Source organism: Drosophila guanche, unplaced genomic scaffold (assembly GCF_900245975.1).
Source record: "Drosophila guanche unplaced genomic scaffold, DGUA_6, whole genome shotgun sequence".
In the NCBI taxonomy this organism is placed as follows: Eukaryota; Metazoa; Arthropoda; class Insecta; order Diptera; family Drosophilidae; genus Drosophila; species Drosophila guanche.
The window spans coordinates 9,069,083-9,089,214 of record NW_022995745.1 but is presented as its reverse complement, the minus strand read 5'-3'; the positions used below and the strand labels follow the sequence as shown (position 1 = coordinate 9,089,214).

Sequence of the window (20,132 nt, the reverse complement as noted above, 5' to 3'; positions counted from 1 at the left end):
TGGTGTGGGATATGGCATGGTAATGGGATTGGTAGAGGATGTGAGGTAAGCTTTATGTGATTGAGGTCCATGTGCAGGTCCATGGTTAGCAGTTGAACAGGTGTGAAATCGTTGAAGAATTCCCACGAATACTTTTAATCCGTTTTCAGATTTTTTTGGTTTTCTCTCTGTCTCTGTGTGACAAGACTGTGCCTGGGTCAGTTTGCGACTCCGTCCATATTTTGTGTGGCTGAGCTTCGAAAATGCCCATGGATACCTACTTCGTCCCAGTCATCATTAAGCTGCAGTCCTTTGTCCATGATCCAGCAGCTCTGAAAACTGGTCCGTGCTCATGCCATTTTTTCAGCAAATTTTTTTCGCAACCAACGCCCTTGCCTGCAGCATACCCATGGATATAATGAACGGATCGGGTTAGCAACTCGTAAAAAAGTCTTTAAAGTGCCGTTTAAATCGCTTTATTTTCCGCCTTAGCACAACCACGGTGGATGCCACTGTTGACATTGTTGACAGACATGTGACAGCGACTGATGGCGGCGGATGACCGGGCGACTCGTACAACCTGATTACTTAATAACTCTCCACGTACAACTGATTAGGAATAGTGCAAACTGAGTGACCGCGCCAAAGGGGTTGGCATTGGTGTTGGTGCATTTGTAAATATGCCTCTCGTCCGTTAACGTTTCTCTGTTTCTATAGCCGCCTTCCTGCCGTTCCTGTTCCTGTTGTTCTACTTTTCATTGCAGAATATCCCCTTTTTCCCTTCCCGTGTTTGTGTGTGATTGAAAACAACGCGAAAAAGCGATGATTGACGTTTCTTTAACACTCTTCGCTACAAGACTCAGCGACATATGTTTGTCAGGGAGTCGGGAGCACATTCTCGAGCTTCTCCAGTCAACGACGACGTCGACCAAGACAAGCCACAACCAATCCGCCATGAGCAGGTGTGGGTAAATGTCTGTCGGTGTAGTAGTAATTGTATGACTATTCCCGCTTCTGCCGATGTGGATGTGTATTATTTTCTATATGGGATGCCTTTTCTTGTGATTTTGGTTATTGATGTTCGGCAATACATCAAATTGTGACGGAGCCAGACCATGACCAGAGAAGATCTGGATCTGACTGCCACAGGCTTTGCATAGTAGTCTCCTCTGCTATGATCTGCTCTGCAGTCACATCGATGCTGTGCATGATAAATTAGCAAATGTTATTTAAAATTATTCGAACAAGTTTACGTCTTCTGTTTGACTCTACTATCCCTTAAATTTCCGAAAAATTCCAAACTGTTGGCAGTTTTGTATCTTTTGGTTCATTTGTGTGCAGTCAAGTTCCAGTTGTGAAAATAAGTTTGACAATTATCGCATCAAGCATTTGGAAAGAGTTAATTCGGCACTTTTTTGTCATAGCCGTAGCATGGCCGTTGAACTTTACTTATTTTCTTAAACTATTACAGCTTTACATAAATCTGAACCATAAAATGCTGCTAAAACCTTAACATGAAATGTCGGTAACAAAATGCTTTTGGCACGTGGGAGAAAGCTAAGACGCTGCTTGCTCTGGATTTGGTGATGCCTCTTGTCGCGAGCGAACTAAGAAAATTGTCGTTGGCGCCGTACTTGGACGCGCCGTTTGCTGATTAACCCCATCGACTGTTGGCCAGAGCTGCGGATTTCAAGTTTACACATATATTCATATGTAAATACTTGCAGAAAGAGATGTACTTGAAAATCAATTTCTGGGGATTGCCTACCTTTCTGTGAGGACGACGGAAACGGCCGCGATGCACTTGCGCTATCTTGCTACTGGAGATGAATGACTTTTTGCGTCGGTGCCATACCTGTCGGATGTAAAAACAAGCTCAGGTGAGGAAGGAAAAGTGTGTACTTTTGAAGTTGAATATAACCTGCATGTTAACGTCGTATCGCACGCGCTTCTCGAGCATGGTACGCCGTTTCACTAGCTGACGGCACAGCCAAACAATGCCGTACTCCAGATTCGTGGCGTCGTCCATGTGGCAGATGTGCAGGGGGCAGCCGCAGGAGCGTGCCAACTGGTCCAATCCAAATGTATGCTCTACGTCGTATAATTGCACTCCATCGCGGTGTCGTTTTGCCACCAGCAGCACAGGCTTCCCGTCCAGAGGTGTGCCCTGGAGGCACATGCGCAACAGTGCAAACGTGTCCTCCAGCTCCTCCATTTCCGAATGGAGATCGAAACAGTAGATCAGTGCATGACTGGCCGCGTAGTAGTGCTTCCAAAGGCGCTGCATTTCCACATTGCCACCAACCTCCGTAAGCTGCAACTCTACAGCGATTTCTTCGCACTGCACAGCCGCCGAATCCATGCGGAAGCATCGCACTCCATTGGTTGGATCCTGATCATCGCAGTCACGCTCTTGTCCACTCATCCGGTGGCCTAGCTCCGTCTTGCCACTGCCAGCGGGACCCAAAAGCAGCACCTGGAACTCTTCAGTTATCGGCAAGGTCCTTAAACAGCAGCAGAAAGAGTAGGAATAGCGGGGCAGCTTGGCGTATAGCACACCCATCTAGGACATGGTCATCTCGACCTCCAACTCTGATTTGTATGTCTGTTTTTAATGTTTCAAACAAAATTTTACCTCGATTTCGCCTTGATTACTGCGGATTTATGTTTATTTACATGTGTCTGATTTAAAACTACAGTTGATTGTGTCACGCAGTCGCCACGGGCAACGTAGTCAAATGCAGTGTTTTGGTCAACGCTCTACTGCTCTTTGCCATGGAGACGTCATCGACCAGGGATGGGATGAAAACGTATGTGACTCCCAGACAAGCGGGGTATGCCCTTTAAGTGAAGTGATTTGGCGACTGATCAAATGGTATTGCTTCTGCGTATTTGTTAACTGGAATTACTGGTATCCGCCGTGGTACGTACAATCTTACTGCCGAGAATAACCAAAAATGTCAGGTGGCGCAACATATCGAAAAGAGAGCTTTCGAAGCTTTCTCATCTCTATAAACTGGTTGACGCCAGATGGCGTTCATTATTCGTATCATGTCCTGTCCGAATCCTTAAATAGTGGTGTATTGCATAACCCAACTTCTATGTCTTTTCGATACTTTTGGGAATTTAGTGAATCGTCGTTTTTGCGATTGTGTGTGAAGGCGCATGCGAAACGGAACATTTCAATGTATTGGTATTGGTACGAATCACTGTAATACGCGGGCACGTGACCGGCAGCGCCGCGTCAGAGCCTTGTCCTATGCAAAATAGATAGGGCCGTGCTGAGCCCTGCTTTATTGTAATAAAAAACACATTTTAATTCTCCATGAGGTTTTCACCATTTTAATTAACTGACTGCACCTGCATCCCAAATGCTAGAACACATCTCGCAATTTGCAGCTCCGCGCACACACATAATGCATATTTGATGGGGCACTGACGTGATGTGTTACTCTTGTGCTCTGCTGGCGATAGGGACCAAATCTCTTGATACATTTGCGCTAATCGTTCTAATCGCACAGGTCTAAGCCCTGAATGGAACCAGTTTGTGTCTTCATAACTTTAATAGCCGAACTTAAAACTCGTAAATTTTCGTGAAAATCATTCCTTACACATGCCTTACTTTTCAGTGAAATTCGTCACTTGATCTCGATGAAACGTCATCACTTACGTTGATGATTGGGCAAACAAAGCGACAGACACATAGATATGGCTATATCGACCCCGCTATTGATACTGAATAATAATATATAACATACCTTTGTTTCATTATTTACTTTACAAACATCCTTTCGCATATGGCTGCATGTGGATGCGTTTAAAATCAGTTTTTTCCAAAGCTAAACTCATATATAGTTAGGTTACAGTGGCAACTACTACAAACGTACTAGCTCCAACTTCTTTCATCGTCTATTCACATTCAGATGTAAAAGAAGTGACACGCGGTAATCGTTTTTCTTCTTATCCTACGAGTAGATTCGCTCCACTGAATGGTTTGTATGGAATTGTTACCGCGTCTGCCTTGGACCCTGCGTAGCTTCATTAGATTATTCGTGCGCAGCAGCATCATTTCGTTTGCTTCCGGTTGTTTTTCTTTATCCTCTGTTCCCAGCTTCGTATCCGTATCCGCCAACGTCAACGCTGCCGCTACTGTCACCGTCTTCACTGCACCTGCGAGCATGCCACATGAAGACGTCCTTTCCTTTTACATCTTCAGTTCAATGTGGAAAAGTTTAGCGAGCTTAGCGGCCGGCACGCCAGCTTGCCAAGGATTTCATTTCCGGAATGTTGCGGAATGTTGCGTTAGGTAACGGAGATTGCATTGCTAATGATGTAATTGTGTTTGGCGGAAATAAAAGCGGTTTTGTGTGATGATTTCTTAGTCTGGCCCAAAGCTAGCAAAGCTATAATATCCCACACAGAATCCATTCCGTTTTCTTCCATTTACAATCACAACTCTTTTCTCCCATATACATTTGTATATACATATACACATATGAAGTTTCCAGGGGGGCTGATCTCTTTATCTGTATGTATCAGAGATTCTCGAGTGGCGTCAGATGCTGGTATTGCTCTTCGAGCAACCTGCTTTAATGAGCTGCGTATAATTGTTAAATTGGATAAGAAATAGTGTCACGGATGTTGACACACTTTACATAGTGTATACCGATTGCTGGAGGTAGCAACGATGTCTAAAAGCAATTTGTCCGAATCGCAACAACGTTCTGAACCTACAGGCGTTCTTGGTTGATAGAAATTGTTTTACACATAGTCCTGATAACTCTCGAACTTCTCACAACAAAATTTATTTTTCTCCAAGTCGAACAAAAATTTGAAATTTCGAAAGAAACATGAGGTAAGCTTTATGAAATATTTTCTACTTTTCGACATCAAAATATTGTTGCAATTACAAGTCTTTATCCATTAACCCCACAAACAACAGTCTGAGCAAGATAATTCTGCTGGAATGTGAGAGCAGGTGAGTGAGTGCCTTGTGATGTGACAACACAGTGGCGGTCTTTGCTAACGTTATCCCATGTCCCAATGTGCAACAGGACCAATGTTCGATGCATCGAGGGAGTGCAAAACTATCTCGTTAATGCACCTCTGCACTTGCGTCCTGAATTCCGTGACGGCGCGCCTGTATGCCACTACCATACCGTTAGGTTCGGTTTTACCGACAGCGAACAGTGGCCCCATGCGCGCACCGTCTGCCCCAATGTGACATGTAAGTGCTTTGCGGAGGTGCAGTGTATGGCCTACATGTCTAACTCTTCAAAAAAAACCAAAGCAGCGGAGACAGAGAATTTCCGTCAGGCCCATCTGCACCGCCAGTCCCGCGGACGAGGGGGAAACCAAGAAGATGAGTCGGCAACCAGCTTTGATATGAGAAAGTCCTCTCAGTGTCCTATCCTTGCGGAGGCGCCTGTGGCCAGCGGCCGAACGGAAGGGAAATGTGTCGAGATGGTGTCTATTCAGATAAGATACCAATCCCTCAGCCAACAGGTAACTACCAACTCCGAAAAATATGAATTTAATTGTATTTCAAATGCTGCTTTTTCTTGCGCATTGAAGACTACGTGCCATAAGGTAAAATTACGGTAAAATTACTAGACACATTGAGGAGCCGACCACAGTCTACTTTGCTCAACACGATTTGCCACCGGCCATCGCACGGCGCTTTAACTTCTCCAGACAGGGTCAGTCCCAAAATGTGGAGGACGAAACGATGCTCTCACTCCACGATAACTCTATGCCGCCGGTATTGAGCACGCGTGTTGGTAAGCAGGTCATGTCCAGCGAGTATCCAGATGGGCAAGGGTCTTGTCAAAATTGCGATCGCAGCTAACGCCGCCGACCATTTAAAAGACGAAACGGCGTCTTCGTTCAGTGGCGCCTGGTGTTCCACCCGCCAATCGGGAGCTGCCATTCTGCATGAGCAGACAACCATGAGCCATCACATGCCAATGCTTCCGGCTACTTGGTCAAGGTACACGAAGAGTGGCTCAGTAATAGATTGGCTGACCAGAAACTGAAAAGAAAACCGCATGGACAAGCTCCTAGAAGCAACTTTTTGTTTGATGAAGAAACAATGACATCGTTTGCTAATATTATTCATACCTCGGGAAGCTCGCAAGAGACTATCCCGAGTTCAAACTTTCAAAGCGCCCACCGAAGAAGCCGATCTCAAAGCCCAGTAAGCAGACGCGATGAGTTTCAAGAGAACCCCAGTTCCCCGATATCGGAGCATTGTCAGAATATAAACGATACTTCTGCTCATGAGTTCAGTGACAGCCCACGCACAGGAGAGGTTTTTTCTTCTTCGAGATCCACAAATGGCAACGCCCGTCCGTCCGCCTCGTCTCGAGGTGAAGCTGGGTCGACCAGAAGAAGAGATTTACAGCAGCCGACTAAAAGCTATGAATCGGTTAACACATTCCCTAGTACAGGTCATGGACATTATCATCATCAGAATTAATCAATTCCTTTACAAAACATATGCGATGAGTCCTGTTCTAATTTCACCTCTTCCGGCGGTGAACATTCAAGTACGCAGAGACAATCCAAGGCTGCAGCAGCTCAGAGGCAATCACTACCATCACAAAACATAAGCGATGAATCAGAACCGACAATTCAGAGTGCCGGTCATGGAACTGCATCCACCCAAAGGCGATTCTTGACATATCAAAATATTGACTATGAATCGGATCCGACATTCCAGAGTACCGGTCGCGGAACGACGATCAATAAAAGTCAATATATGCCTTTACAAAACATAACCGATGAATCGGAACCGACATTCGAAAGTACCGGTCGTGGAACTTCATATACTCAAAGACAATCCATACCTGCATTTACTCAGAGTCCAAGGACAGATTATCAGACAAAATCTGTCATAAAACGTGCCCTACATTCGAGGCCAGGATGGTTGCACTACTCAAAGGCACTTCTCCATGCCTTCCCAAAATATAAGCAATGACCCGGCACCGTCATTCCAGGATAAAAGTCATGGAACCGCATACAGTCAATCCATGCCTTCTCAAAATATAAACGATAAATCAAAACCGACATATAACAGTACCGGTCGTGGAACCGTATACAGTCAGAAACATTCTATGGCATCTCAAAACTTAAAGGATAAATCGGAACCACCATTCGAAAGTACCGGTAGTGGAACTGCATACAAACTAAGGCAATCCATGCCCTCTCAAAATATAAATGATAAATCTAATCTCACATTTGAGAGTACCGGACGTGGAACTTCATATAGTCAGAGACAATCCATACCTAATCAAAGTCCATCGATGCCATCAAACAATAAATGCCATGAATCATTCCCTACTTTCGAGAGTTGTGGCCATGATGCTGGCACTTCTCAAAGGCACTACTCCATGCCTTCTCAAAGTATAACCGATGACCCGGCACTGTCATTCCAGGAAAAAAGTCATGGAACCGCATACAGTTAACGGCAATCCATGCTTTCTCAATATATAAATGATGAATCTGAACGGACATTCGAGAGTACTGGTCGTGAAACTGCATACATTCAAAGGCATGCTTTCTCAAAACATAAACCATGAAGTGCAACCGAAATTCAAAAGTTCCCCTGGTGAAACTGCATACAATCAAAGGCAAAACATACCTTCTCAAAATATAAACGATGAATCGGAACCGACATTTGAGAGTACCGGTCGTGGAACTGTAAACATTCAAAGACAACCATGCCTTTTTAAAATATAAACCATGAATCTGAACCGACATTCGAGAGTACCGGTCGTGGAACTTCAAACTATCAGGGTCAATCCTTGAATATTGAAAGGGCCAAAAATGTAGCTTTAGACAATCAGAGGCAATCTTTGCTTAGAAGTACCGTACCAACCCTGGAACCGAACTTACATACACTCAAGGACAACCCATGGACGCTTTTGAAGATGTTTCAAGAATGCGAGATAAACCCATTCCTAACAACTCTGTTGCGAATATAGTTATTTCTGTCAGTGACTCTGACACAAGGACACAAGGACGCCATGCTTCAATGAAAGAACCAGAAGCCTTTCAGAACAGGAGACTCAAATTAAAAGAGAAAATAGAAGACGAACGGATGCCATAATATGATGAAGTGGGAGGCGTCATAAGAAGAAGGACCTCCCGACGGTATACATGTGACGAATGCCTAGCAGAGGAGATCATGCCCTCGCTTTCTGAAGCTTTTCTCCATGCCATCACGTAAAACCGGTGATGAGTCCGTAACATCCCTCAATTATGAGACTATGCCATTATTCGGTAAAGTGCCGAGTTCTTCGAGAAGGCTGACTACTGTGCCAAAAGAGAGTATATTGCGCGGCGTGATGGTTGAGTCCTATAGACAGTTGCTGGAAAATGAAAGTTACATGGAAACAGGGAAAACTGGCAACGACCATCAGTCCGCATACCCTACTGGGCATCGTGGGCCTGAAACAAATATCGAGATTGCGACTATGCCCTCTTTCGCCAAGAGGAGTAGGAGAGGACCGCACCGAGTCATGCCATGTGAACGTGAGGAGAATATGAGTATTACCTCACACGGTGTGCCTGCAACCGCGCCAATGTCCGAATGTACGGCCTTGATAAGAAAGTGCATGAAAAACTTGCTCAGTCAGACGGCCCCATCGAGTACACGCGAGTCCATTAAACAGGGAAACGGTCGCTATAGCCGCTGCCAGAGACGTGATCCCCGCGATTTTCAGAAGTCGGTCCATCGTCAGTCCAGCGGAGACGGGCCTACTGAGAAACTCGGCAGACCGGTGGCACAGCCACAAAGGAAAGTGTCTTATCCCACTAAAATGTCGGTTAATATAATAACACTAGCTCATGCCACCGATGCTGATGGAGAGCAGTCTCGGGGTCACCCCTGGACTGTCAACTACACGTTAGCTGGAATTTTGTATACCCGGTACACGAAGAGTAAATATGGTATATTGTATTTGTGGAAAGTGGATGTACATATGTATGTAACGCACAGAAAGAAATATTTCCAACCCCATAAAATATATATATTCTTGATCAGCTTTAATACCCGAGTGTATGAAAGCCCTTTGTAAGCCCTAACAATGAAAGAAGTAGGTCGAGAACTTGTACTGAGAAAATATATTTGTCGAAAAAGGTTCTTCGATGCTTTATCATCTTACCTACAACTTTTTTTAATGGCAAAGTTACATTTTGAAACAAACTTGATTCAGTGTGATAGCACATGAGTCTTCCCACAAAATTTCTAAAAAAAAATTGATGCTATACAAGAATATACATGTATACTTTATAGGATCGGAAGCGTTTCTTTACATTTATTTCATTTATTTGTTTCAGTTACATTTATCGACCACAAAAACATTATACCCTATTTACTCTTAGCGTACGGTATAAAAATCATGAATGCATTGAAAATGTTTGAAAGAGGGAAATTGATGTGCAGGTCTTTTAAATCCGTGTGGAACCACTAAAGAAACAGAGATCACAAAGATCGCAAATAATCTAATTTAATTGATTCAAAAATCGAGTTCATTTCTGCGCGCATACGCTAAATACGGCGAGTTAAAAGGGTTAAAAACAAAACGAAAAATTTCGTCCGCACACAACATTTAACATCAACAACCGAACACTCCCGAACGGTACCCGACTGGACCTCCCCATATAGTTACTTCATGAGCTCACCATTCAATGAGATACTTGGTACGAGAGAGCGTCAACTCACTGTTCGCGCTCCTTCCTTATTGCTTCTCTCCTCTTCATCAAATTGAGTATTAGAGAGGGAAGGGGAAAAATTGTCCTGGCTTTTTTGCACTCACAAACACACAGATATGAACGAACGAAAAAAAAACATATTTCTAGCCGCCGTCGCTTGATGAGGAACAAGTTTTTGTAATTTATCAAATTTTTCTGATTTGAATTCAAGCCAGCAGTCCATCTTCTTCATCTCCCTCCCTTTTTAATGACAATTAGTCAAATGCAAAGGAATCGAACATTTAGATTTATAGATTTCAAAGCGCATGGAGAATGTACACAAAATGTGAAATCACCCTTCACTGATTTAGTCGGCTTGCACGGAATTCCAGAGACGTATAGTCAAAGTACTCTACACAATAAATGTGCATGGGTTTTGCAAGCAGGAGAGCGAGTCATAAGCCACCAACACTAAGATTCCAATTGTCTCTCCTATTCACTCATACAAAGTAAAAAGAACAACAGAGCTCAGTCTCGAGTTGTTTCGCCGTTAATTTGCTCTCTCGCTCTAACAGCTTCAACGCTGTCACAAGAAACGCAAAGAGAACCAACAAGAAAAAAAGACCAACATGAAAAAATTTTGGTTTTGGCATAATTAGACTTTATTTGAACACTCTTAACAATTTCCACATTTTTCTAAGCATTTTCCGATCGAGATCTCGTGACAGAAAACTTTTCCGGGGCAATTTCTTTAATTTGAATTCAAGCCAGCACTCCAGCAGCCCATCTTCCTTATCTCCCCCCCTTTTTACTGACAATTAGGTAAATGCAAAGGGAGAGACCATTTTAGATTTATACATTTCAAAGCGCATGGAGAATGTACCAAAAATGTGAAATCACAATACACTGAATTGGTCGGCTTGCACGGAATTCCAGATACGTATAGTCAAAGTACTCGACACAATAAATGTGCATGGGTTTTGCAAGCAGGAGAGCGAGTCATAAGCCACCAACACTAAGATTCCAATTGTCTTTCCTATTCACTCATACAAAGCAAAAAGAACAACAGAGCTCAGTCTCGAGTTGTTTCGCCGTTACTTTGCTCTCTCGCTCTCTCAAGAAAACCAGAGAGAACCATAAAGAAAAATAAAATGAAACCACAAGAAAAAAAAACGGAGCAAATTGATAGTTTATTTAAAATAAATCATAAATTTAACTCCCTTTATATTTTCCAATCGATTTTCCGATTACTTTGACTTGAATTCATGCCAGCACGCCAGGAGCTCAGCATTTTCTTATTCTTTCTCCTTTTCACTTTCTCATTAGCTAAATGTAAAGAGAGCGAACATTCGAGATCTCATTCCAAAAACGTACATAGATTCACCCTACACTGATCTGGTCGGCTAGTACCAACGCCCAGAGAGCAGTAGGCCCAAGTGCACGTCCCAATATATGTGCATTGGATTTGTGAGTAGGGGAGCGCGGCGTAAGCCACCAACACCTACGCAGTTTACGTCTTTTGCAGCTTCCTCAACCCTATTTCATTACTTAAAAATCTGCCAGCGCGTTCGGTCCGGTACGGTTTTGGTCCGCGAAAAATCGGGTAAAATCGGGAAAATACAGGAGAATTCGGGAAACTAAACGTGAAAAAGTGTCGTGCAGCTGTGGAGTAATGTGCAGTGTACAACAACAAGTGTGTGTTAGTGAAGTGTAGTAAAATGGTTGAGCATTAAATGGCAAAAATGCGATATGAATTACGGAGGAGCACAACGAGCCTAGAAGCAGATCGTCGGCGGAAATATGCGGCAACATGTGAAAGTGAAGTGTGTGTTAGTGAAGTGAAACGTGGTGCAATAGTTGAACATTTAATGGGCAAAAAAATGCGAGATCAATTGCGAAATATACGACAATATGTGAAAGTGAAGTGCAGTTAAATATGGTGAATGGAGTATATAATTGGCAAAAAATGCGAGATCAATTGCGGAGGAGCACAAAGAGGCTAAAAGCAGATCGGCGTTAAAAATATGCGGCAATATGTGAAAGGGAAGTGCTGAAAATGTATTATTTTTCTTCCATATGTATGTACATATGTACATAGAGCAAAAAAGTTATAAATTTGCACCAAGGGCTTGCAATGTGTGTGTGTGTGTGAAAATGTGCCAGAAAAGGCGCGAAGTTGTCCCCTCACTTTGCAATGTCCCCTCACCGTGCAATCATATAAAAGCGCAAGAAAAAAGAAGAGGGGAAAAAAGCAAAGAGCGAGTGTCAGCGCTCTCATTTCAAGTGTCTCCTAATAGGGTGAGCCAACCCAATTCGTGCAAGTCTGACTCTCTCTCGTTGAATGTGTGCGTACGAACTTCCGTCCCAATGGGTCACCCTAAACTGATGTACCCAAAATCCATGCTCTTATTAGGATCTCTTTCTCGATCCCGTTACATTTATTTCGTTTCGTTCGTTTCGTCGTATCGTCGCGCGGGTTACGTATGCATGTGTGTGAAGAGGACAATAAGTGGTTCACGAAACATGCGAAAAGAAGAAGCGCAATGAGGAAAAGAAGAATGTAAAAGGCAAGTGAAAATTGATGTTTATACTTTTTTTTCGCAAATGCTCGTATATTTTTCTCAGTGACGATCATTTTTTGTCCCTTAGTTAGTATGTTTTTGTTTATTACCGTACCCTATGGCTTTAAACTTTCGAAATTAACTAAAAACAATTCTCCTTACACTTGCACCTCTCGATAAGTGAGTGCGCGCACTCAGCAGCGCACTAAATCACGAGGGTTTTTTGATTAAATTGGCTTTCATCCTCCCAATCCCCGGCTCTCTTTGCATAATTTTTATACCCGGTACTCGAAGAGTAAATAGGGTATATTGTATTTGTGCACAAAGTATGTAACGCACAGAAGGAAACGTTTCCGACCCCATAAAGTATATATATTCTTGATCAGCATAAATAGCCGAGTCGATTAAGCCATGGCTGTTTGTCTGTCCGTCCGTCCGTCTTTTTGAACGCCTTGATCTCAGAGACCATAAAGGCTAGAACCACTGCATCCAGACTTCTCACACTGTTACAAGTGGATTTAAAAAATAATCCCCGCCCCCTTCCGCCACCGCAAATCTCCAAAGCTACAATTTTGAAGATAAAAGAAGACTAAACTAATTTCGTAGGGAATGACCATATCTATCAGATCACCCAATTGGAATCCAATTGGATCATTATTATGGCCACAATGAAGAAATTTATTTGCAGTGGCTAAACCCACCCCGCCCCGCAGCTTATATATGTTTTTTTCACATTCTCTCAGCCACACTCTGCTTCTGCTGTGTGCGGCCACTGACTCTCGCCTTCCTCTGCCTCTGCCTCTGCCGGGACTCTGCAGTGTGTGGCTCTTGGAAAGGGGGGCGAGCTAAAGGAGCGTGTTGGCGTGAGAAGTGTTGTAGTAGATGACAGATGAAGAAAAAATGTAAAATTTGGCAAAACACCGCTAAGGTTCAGATGAGTGCCGGGTAAAAAAGTTGTCGCTTCTCGTTTATTTTGACTTCTGTGCTCTTTCTATTCAAGAATTGATAATGCTGTAATAATAATAATAATAATAACAATGATAATGATTTAAGGGTCAAAAGTTCTCAAGTGTATGTATGTAAATATATATGTACATTTTATGTACATACACAAATATGTAAATTAATTAAATTGGTAACACACGAAAAGAAAGTTGAGCAAATATGGCTCGAACTTTTGCTCTTTTTTCTCTAGTCCCAATTAAATTTGCTAAATGAGTCTGCCAATTCTCACCATTTTTAATGCGGTGAATGATTTACCGATACAAAAAAACTATTTTTATATATTTACATTCATACATATAGTATTTACATATGTATGTACATAAAAAAAGATGAAAACCAATCGACCTCTATAATTCAGCCTCTAAAGTATTTTCAATTACATTGAATAGCCTCATCGACCATTCGTCACCCCAGTCCCTCCACTAGATACAGGCTGAAATCAAAGTTCTCGTTCCGTAATAGGGGCCTTTTCTGTCGTGGCTGCGGAATAGAACATTGCCACCTCCAACATCATCGTCGTCCTTTGTAACGGCATCTCGGCCCGCCGAAAGTTCTCATGTCACTTACTCAGCAGCCCCAACCAGTCATAAACCCGTCCTTACATCGCCATCGTTGCGTTCAACCGCCTCGCTTTCCTTTGGTTCAGTCCTGATTAAGGCGGCTCAGGTGAATGATATAAACTTAATTGCGGAAATTGGGTAAATAAAGAGGGGAAAAACTTTGACAGGTGTGCGGGTTAAACAAATTGCTGTGCGCCCCAGAGCGAGCGTGAGTTCGCTGCCGTTCATTGACTTGACTTTTCTGTTCCCATTGAACTATGGTCTGAAAATAAGATTAACATGAGCTTTACGACTAAATCTGTGGATAGCGTTTTGGTATGCTTAGGCGAAAGTTTTTCGCAAACGTCCTGACCCTCGAGGAGCCCCATTCTCGGCTTAGAACCTTTGAACCCCTCTTGTGCCGTTATAATGAAATTTTATTTAATTTCATTGAAGTTTCCCCAGCAAATTCTTTTACTTTACTTCTTCCTTCACCTTGGCCCCATGTTCTTGGTGTGTACGATTCTATTCAAAGGACATCCCTCGACCGGCCTCTCACCTAAAACTCTAAAGCAAAGGACAATTTGCCATTGCCCTAACCTCAAGTCCGCCTTCAAGAACCCGCCTAGGATCACCTTATACGATATATGTAAATATTTAATGTAAGTAATAACTTCCTTCCGCCATAACATGTGTACATAGTATACATACGTGAATACACATAGCTATTCATATGCAGAATGACGACGAGTGAAAATTGTAACTGTGTGACTGCAAATTTACATAGGACCGTGAGAATATTGCTCTTAGGAGTGAGAAAGTTACGGAACTTACATATGTATGTGCTGATTTCGCCGGAAGATATAGCGTAGAAAAATTCTTGATTCAATGCGATGATGGGATGCTTATGTTGCATCTTGATACAAGAAAAGAAGAAGCAAATTTTGGATTTATGACTGTTTATCGCGACGTGTTTGCAACGCAGGCGGAAACGGGAATTTTCTTTGGTTACAATCTGAAACTATTGAATATAAATAACATTCGTCGAAAATCTACTTATAGTTTCGTTTCCTAGCTTGAATCCAGGAACATTTTTGAAAAATCGTCCCCACAATTGGAGAAAATCTGCTGTATCCACAATTATGAAGATAAAAGCAAACTAAACCATTTGGTAGGTAATGACTATATCTATCAGATCACCGAATATCAGATTGGATAATTATTATAGCCAGAATGACGATATTCATTTCTAGTGGCTAAACCCACCCCGTAGTTTTTTATTTTATTTTTATTATTTATTTATTTATTTTACACAACACATGTGTTCATAATTACATTTTTAATATATATTTTAAGTACATATTAAGGAATCAAAACAAACGTAAAGGTTGTCATGAAATACGGCTGAGTATTACGGCTGTACAAACATACATAAATACATATACAAATCGAGAGAGCGGGAAGAATAGGGAAAGAAATACTAAGTTTGAGAGAAAGATAAATACAAATAAATAGAACGAGGGTAGCGCTATGCAAATGCCTAGAACAACGCACTTTCTGTTTCATCCTGGCATCCTTCTGTTACACCACAAATCTCTAAAACACTAACACAACCATGTTAAAAGTAATTTTGTATTTTTGCATACAATTACAATTAGTGGTAGTTTCAAGCGCTTTGCCACTACTCGACAAAATCTTACTTTTTTCCTCAATTTGCGCAAAAGTGGATGTATGTAACGCACAGTTCCTAGCTTGAATCCAGGAACATTTTGAAAAAACGGTCCCCACAATGGGCGAAAATCTGCTGTATCCACAATTATGAAGATAAAACAAAACTAAACCATTTGGTAGGTAATGACGATATCTATCAGAGCACCGAAGATCAGATTGGATAATTATTATAGCCAGAATAACGATATTAATTTCCAGTGACTAAACCCACCCCGTTGTTTTTTTTTTAACATTAACAAACATTAGTTTGTGGCTCTAGGGGGAAGGGGCGAGCTAACAGAACGTGTTGGCGTGAGAAATCAAACACAAAACAAATGATGAAAGTCTGCTGTATCCACAATTTTGAAGATAAGAAAAAAGTAACGAGTAAGAATGTGTGAGACGCTTCTTACGCGTCACAGCTTTTATACCCGGTCTTAGTACGTATATCTGTACCTTATTGTAATTTTTAAGAAGATTAAGAATAAATATACTTTGTGTGGTGGGAAACGATTCCTTCTATACCCTGTTTACTCTTTGAGTACCGGGTATAAAAGAAAAGGAGAAAAACTGAAATTCTATGACTGTTCCACGTGTGCTTTCTATGTGTATGTTTTTTTCAAACCAAACTCTTGAAAAATTTGATTTACGCTCAAGTAAACCGAAAAAGTGTAAAAAGATTTCACCATGAGTTGGCGTTGGGAATTGTACAATTGTACGTATACTGTACATACTCCATTGCGTCACTTGTAAGGCTTACATTTTTGTGTGTATGAGCGTGCGCTGCATTTTCAAATGCATGCACACGAGAATATAGATACATATGTACGTACATACATACATATTACGGCTTTCAATTATGTGTATTTACAAGTGTGTACATCTATCAATTTTCTAGTTCTAGGTATGTACACGTAAGTAGGACTACCAAACCTGAAGAAATTTTCATTTAAAACGAGGAGGAACGTTATGGGACGCGCTGGAACGCGTCACAACCTTTATACTCGGTACTCAATCAGTAACATATATACTGATAATACAGATACATACATGTATGTACGTATGTACATATGTAACCTTTAGAGTTTTTCAAATATTAAATATTACATTTTTTCTAAATCTGTCATCTGTCGTGTCAATCTCAAGCACTTCTCACACCAAAACACCCTTTTGGCGTGTTCTTAAAAGACGCCCCATTCATGCACCTGAACATAAAAAAAGAGCATTATTTAGTTCAACAGTTCAACATTTTCAATAAAATATTTTTTTTTAAATATTCCCCCAACTTAAACTGAAGTACCATGTCAATGCGGGACTCATTGTCGTGCGACCATCCAATTTCGCTGTAGCGATTAAATAACAAAAAATAAAAATAAAAAGAGGACACACTTTTCGACATTTCCTGAGTTTTTAAAGTGAAAATTTCGTAACCAAATATTTAGGCGGTCATCAAGACGGACGGCCAGACGGACGGACGAACGGACAGAGAGAAGAGAATCTCTGAGCGAGCCAAGGGATATGGGTGGAAGTATGTTAAGGATATCTTATCTGGGGCATACGCGTTTTCGTGGGCATGTGCTTTCGTCTGGCACAATTATGTGAGTTTTTGTACATGCATACATATGTATGTACATAAAATACATGTGTTCATAATTACATTTTTAATATATATTTTAAGTACATATAAGGGAATCAAAACAAACGTAAAGGTTGTCATGAAATACGGCTGAGTATTACGGCTGTACAAACATACATAAATACATATACAGAACGAGAGAGCGGGAAGGATTCGGAAAGAAATACACAGTGTGAGAGAAAGATAAATACAAATAAATAGAACGAGGGTAGCGCTATGCAAATGCCTAGAACAACGCACTTTCTGTTTCATCCTGGCATCCTTCTGTTACACCATAAATCTCTAAAACACTAACACAACCATGTTCAAAGTAATTTTGTATTTTTGCATACAATTACAATTAGTGGTAGTTTCAAGCGCTTTGCCACTACTCGACAAAATCTTACTTTTTTACTCAATTTGCACAAAAGTGGATGTATGTAACACATACGTTACGCAAACGGAAACGTTTCGACCCCATAAAGAATATATATTCTTGATCAGAATCAATACCCGAGTCGATTGAGCCATGTCTGTCTGTCCGTCTGTCCGTCTTGTTTGTCGGCTTGTTCTCAGAGACTATAAGAGCTAGAGCCACCAAATTTTGCATCCAGACTGATATATGCTCACACTGAAACCAGTGTATTTAAAAAATTAGCATTCTAAATTAGAAATCCTAAATCTACAATTTTGAAGATCAAAGAAAACTAACATTCCGTAGGGAATGGCCATATCTATCAGATCACCAAATTGGGATCCGATTGGATCATTTTTATAGCCAGAATGAAGAAATTAATTTGCAGTGGCTAAACCCACCCTGTCCCGCAGCTTTTGTTGTTCTTTTCACATTCTCTCATTCACACTCTGCTTCTGCTTCACTCGGCCTCTGCCTCTGCCGCCCCTCTGCCTCTGCCGACTTTTAACCTAGCCTGTCCCGCTGCTTAAATATGTTTTTATATTTTATATAGTTTTATTTTATATTTATATTTTATTCTTGATCAGCATCAATAGCAGAGTCAATATAGACATGTCTGTCTGTCCGTCTGTCTTGTTGAGCGCCTGGTTCTCAGAGACTTTAAAACCTAGAGCCAAAACCTGTATGCTCACACTGTTACAATTGGATTTCAAAATTTCGCCCCGCCACCAGAATGAAGAAATTACTTTGCAATGGCGAAGCCCATAACGTCCATCAGCTTTCTTAATTTTTTGCACATTCTCTCATCCCACACTCTGCTTCGTGCTGTGTGTGGCTCAAGTGGAGGGTGGCGAGCCAAAGGAGCGTGTTGGCGTGAGAAGTGTTGTAGATGTAGATGACAGATGCAGAAAAAATTAAAAATTTTAAAGAAAAACGCTAAGGTACAGGTGTGGTACTGAGTACCGGGTATAAAAGTTGTGAAGCGTAAGAAGCGTCTCACACGTCCTTTCTCGTTTATTCTACCTCACCGAGCTCCAAGCTCCCTATTGTTAGCCATTTGTCGTTCTTTGTTTGAAGCAAACTTTGTCAGTGATTGCGGCTCCTTTTTCAGCTCCTTTAGCGGAGCTCTCCATCTCCTCCAGTATATCCTCCAATCCGGTATATCCCCATAAAACCCGTTTGTTATCACATTATTATAGCTGTGGAAAATTGTCATTAGCCTAAAAAAGTTTGAAATGAGAATACGACTGGAAGTAAGTACCTATCAATATTTTGGGATGTCCCTCCTCTCCTTCCATACGAATCCATCGAAAGTCAGCTGTTTTCTGCTTTAAAATAAACACCAAATTATTCAGAATAAACAGTTCATGAACTACACAAAGCGAGTAAAAGATTGGTTTCGGATATTGAGAGATAGAGAGAGAGAGATAGAGAAAGTGAGAGAGCTCTGAATTTCGTTGAGCAACAGACGTCTGGGGTCCCTACCTTCTAGTCTACAAAAAGCCGGCTAAGAATATAAGACTGATACTGAGGAGGAATCAACTAATTGATATTGCGCGCCAATTTTTTTTGCTGAAACCGCCACCCTCCTCTAACTCAGCATCCTCCCATGTGGACATGCGCAGGGATCTGACTCAAAAGCCGAATCGGGTAAACGCAGAAAAGACCGAGCCACAGCCGAGTTGGGCCTCGTGCGTCTGGTTGGGGCTCGTGTGCCTATGTGTGTTTCCGTGTGTGTGTGTGTGTGTATGTGTGTGTGTGTGTGTGTGTGTGTGTGTGTGTGTGTGTGTGTGTGTGTGTGTGTGTGTGTGTGTGTGCGCGAGTGTTCGTCTTGAATTTTCCAAACCAAACATCAGCGACTGCAGTCCGTGTCGGTCTCTGCATCGCCTCGCAACGTTTACGTGCGCCAGTTTTTAAGAAGTAACTCAGCAGTGCGTATCTCTTCCTCTTCTTGACCCAATGAAGACCCGCGTCGTGTGATTTCGCCAATAAAATACGATACGGTTCGTTACAATTCGCGTGAGGAGTGCAGATACTGACGCTTTGGTTTTTTTTTAATATTTTTGTTTCCTGTTTTTAAATAAAATCAGCAAATACGCAGCAGCAAATCTATTAAATCAACGCTTGTCCCTGTGCTGCGTCTGCACCTTGTGTTTGTACGAGTGTTAATGTGTGTGTGACGGTTGCTGTCGTCAATTCGGAATGGCAAACAAATTAAATTACCATGACCGGGAAATAATACGCTTTAGAGGCCCCTGAAAAGCTCCATGAGCAAACACAAAAAAAATCCAAACTCAAACCGAAAGCCGACCAAAGCCGTTCAAGGAAGAAGAGGTGTGTGTATAAATATTTGTGATATAAAATTCCTTCGTAAATTTCTTCCATTTCAAGCAAGCTGATACCGTGAATTGGCTTGATGTTGTCACAACTCTCCACGTTATTCAGGGCTACATTTATGTCTCGATTACATACAAAAGATCATAATCGAATGTCGGTAGGGGGGTGGGGAATGATTTGTATACCCGGTACTCGAAGAGTCAACAGGGTATAAAGTATTTTTGGTCGGAGCAATGTGCGTAACGCACAGAAGGAAGCACACTGCTGTGATATCA

General features: G+C 41.8%; 3 protein-coding genes across 3 annotated transcripts in view; 2 read left to right on the top strand and 1 right to left on the bottom strand.

Moving 5' to 3' along the window:
• Positions 1–1,633: 1,633 nt before the first annotated feature.
• LOC117580923 (ADP-ribosylation factor-like protein 3) lies at positions 1,634–2,620 on the bottom strand. Its single transcript, XM_034267687.1, has 2 exons — positions 1,901–2,620; positions 1,634–1,834 (listed from the first exon to the last, which is right to left on the bottom strand). The coding sequence occupies exons 1-2, from the start codon at positions 2,540–2,542 to the stop codon at positions 1,634–1,636; spliced, it is 843 nt and encodes a 280-aa protein (XP_034123578.1). The 5' UTR covers positions 2,543–2,620.
• A 3,849-nt stretch (positions 2,621–6,469) lies between these two features.
• LOC117581365 lies at positions 6,470–8,174 on the top strand. Its single transcript, XM_034268498.1, has 3 exons — positions 6,470–6,820; positions 6,930–7,181; positions 7,621–8,174. Exons 1-3 carry the CDS (start codon positions 6,740–6,742, stop codon positions 7,717–7,719), a joined length of 432 nt encoding a protein of 143 aa, XP_034124389.1. The 5' UTR covers positions 6,470–6,739; the 3' UTR covers positions 7,720–8,174.
• A 327-nt stretch (positions 8,175–8,501) lies between these two features.
• LOC117580922 overlaps positions 8,502–20,132 on the top strand; it is a 51,498-nt gene continuing 39,867 nt past the window's right edge. Inside the window, exon 1 of the mRNA XM_034267685.1 lies at positions 8,502–8,862. Coding sequence (XP_034123576.1) covers positions 8,502–8,862 — 361 coding nt within the window. The remainder of the gene's footprint in view (positions 8,863–20,132) is intronic.

Bases quoted from the DNA above. Each gene is read 5' to 3' on its own strand.
- LOC117580923 (XM_034267687.1), bottom strand. From the start codon at position 2,542: ATGGGTGTGCTATACGCCAAGCTGCCCCGCTATTCCTACTCTTTCTGC. The intron at 1,835-1,900 runs GTTATATTCAAC...TACATCCGACAG, and splicing joins GATACGACGTTAACATGCAG to GTATGGCACCGACGCAAAAA.
- LOC117581365 (XM_034268498.1), top strand. From the start codon at position 6,740: ATGCCTTTACAAAACATAACCGATGAATCGGAACCGACATTCGAAAGT. The intron at 6,821-6,929 runs TCCATACCTGCA...CAAAGGCACTTC, and splicing joins CTTCATATACTCAAAGACAA to TCCATGCCTTCCCAAAATAT. The intron at 7,182-7,620 runs CCCTCTCAAAAT...AGGCAAAACATA, and splicing joins ACAAACTAAGGCAATCCATG to CCTTCTCAAAATATAAACGA.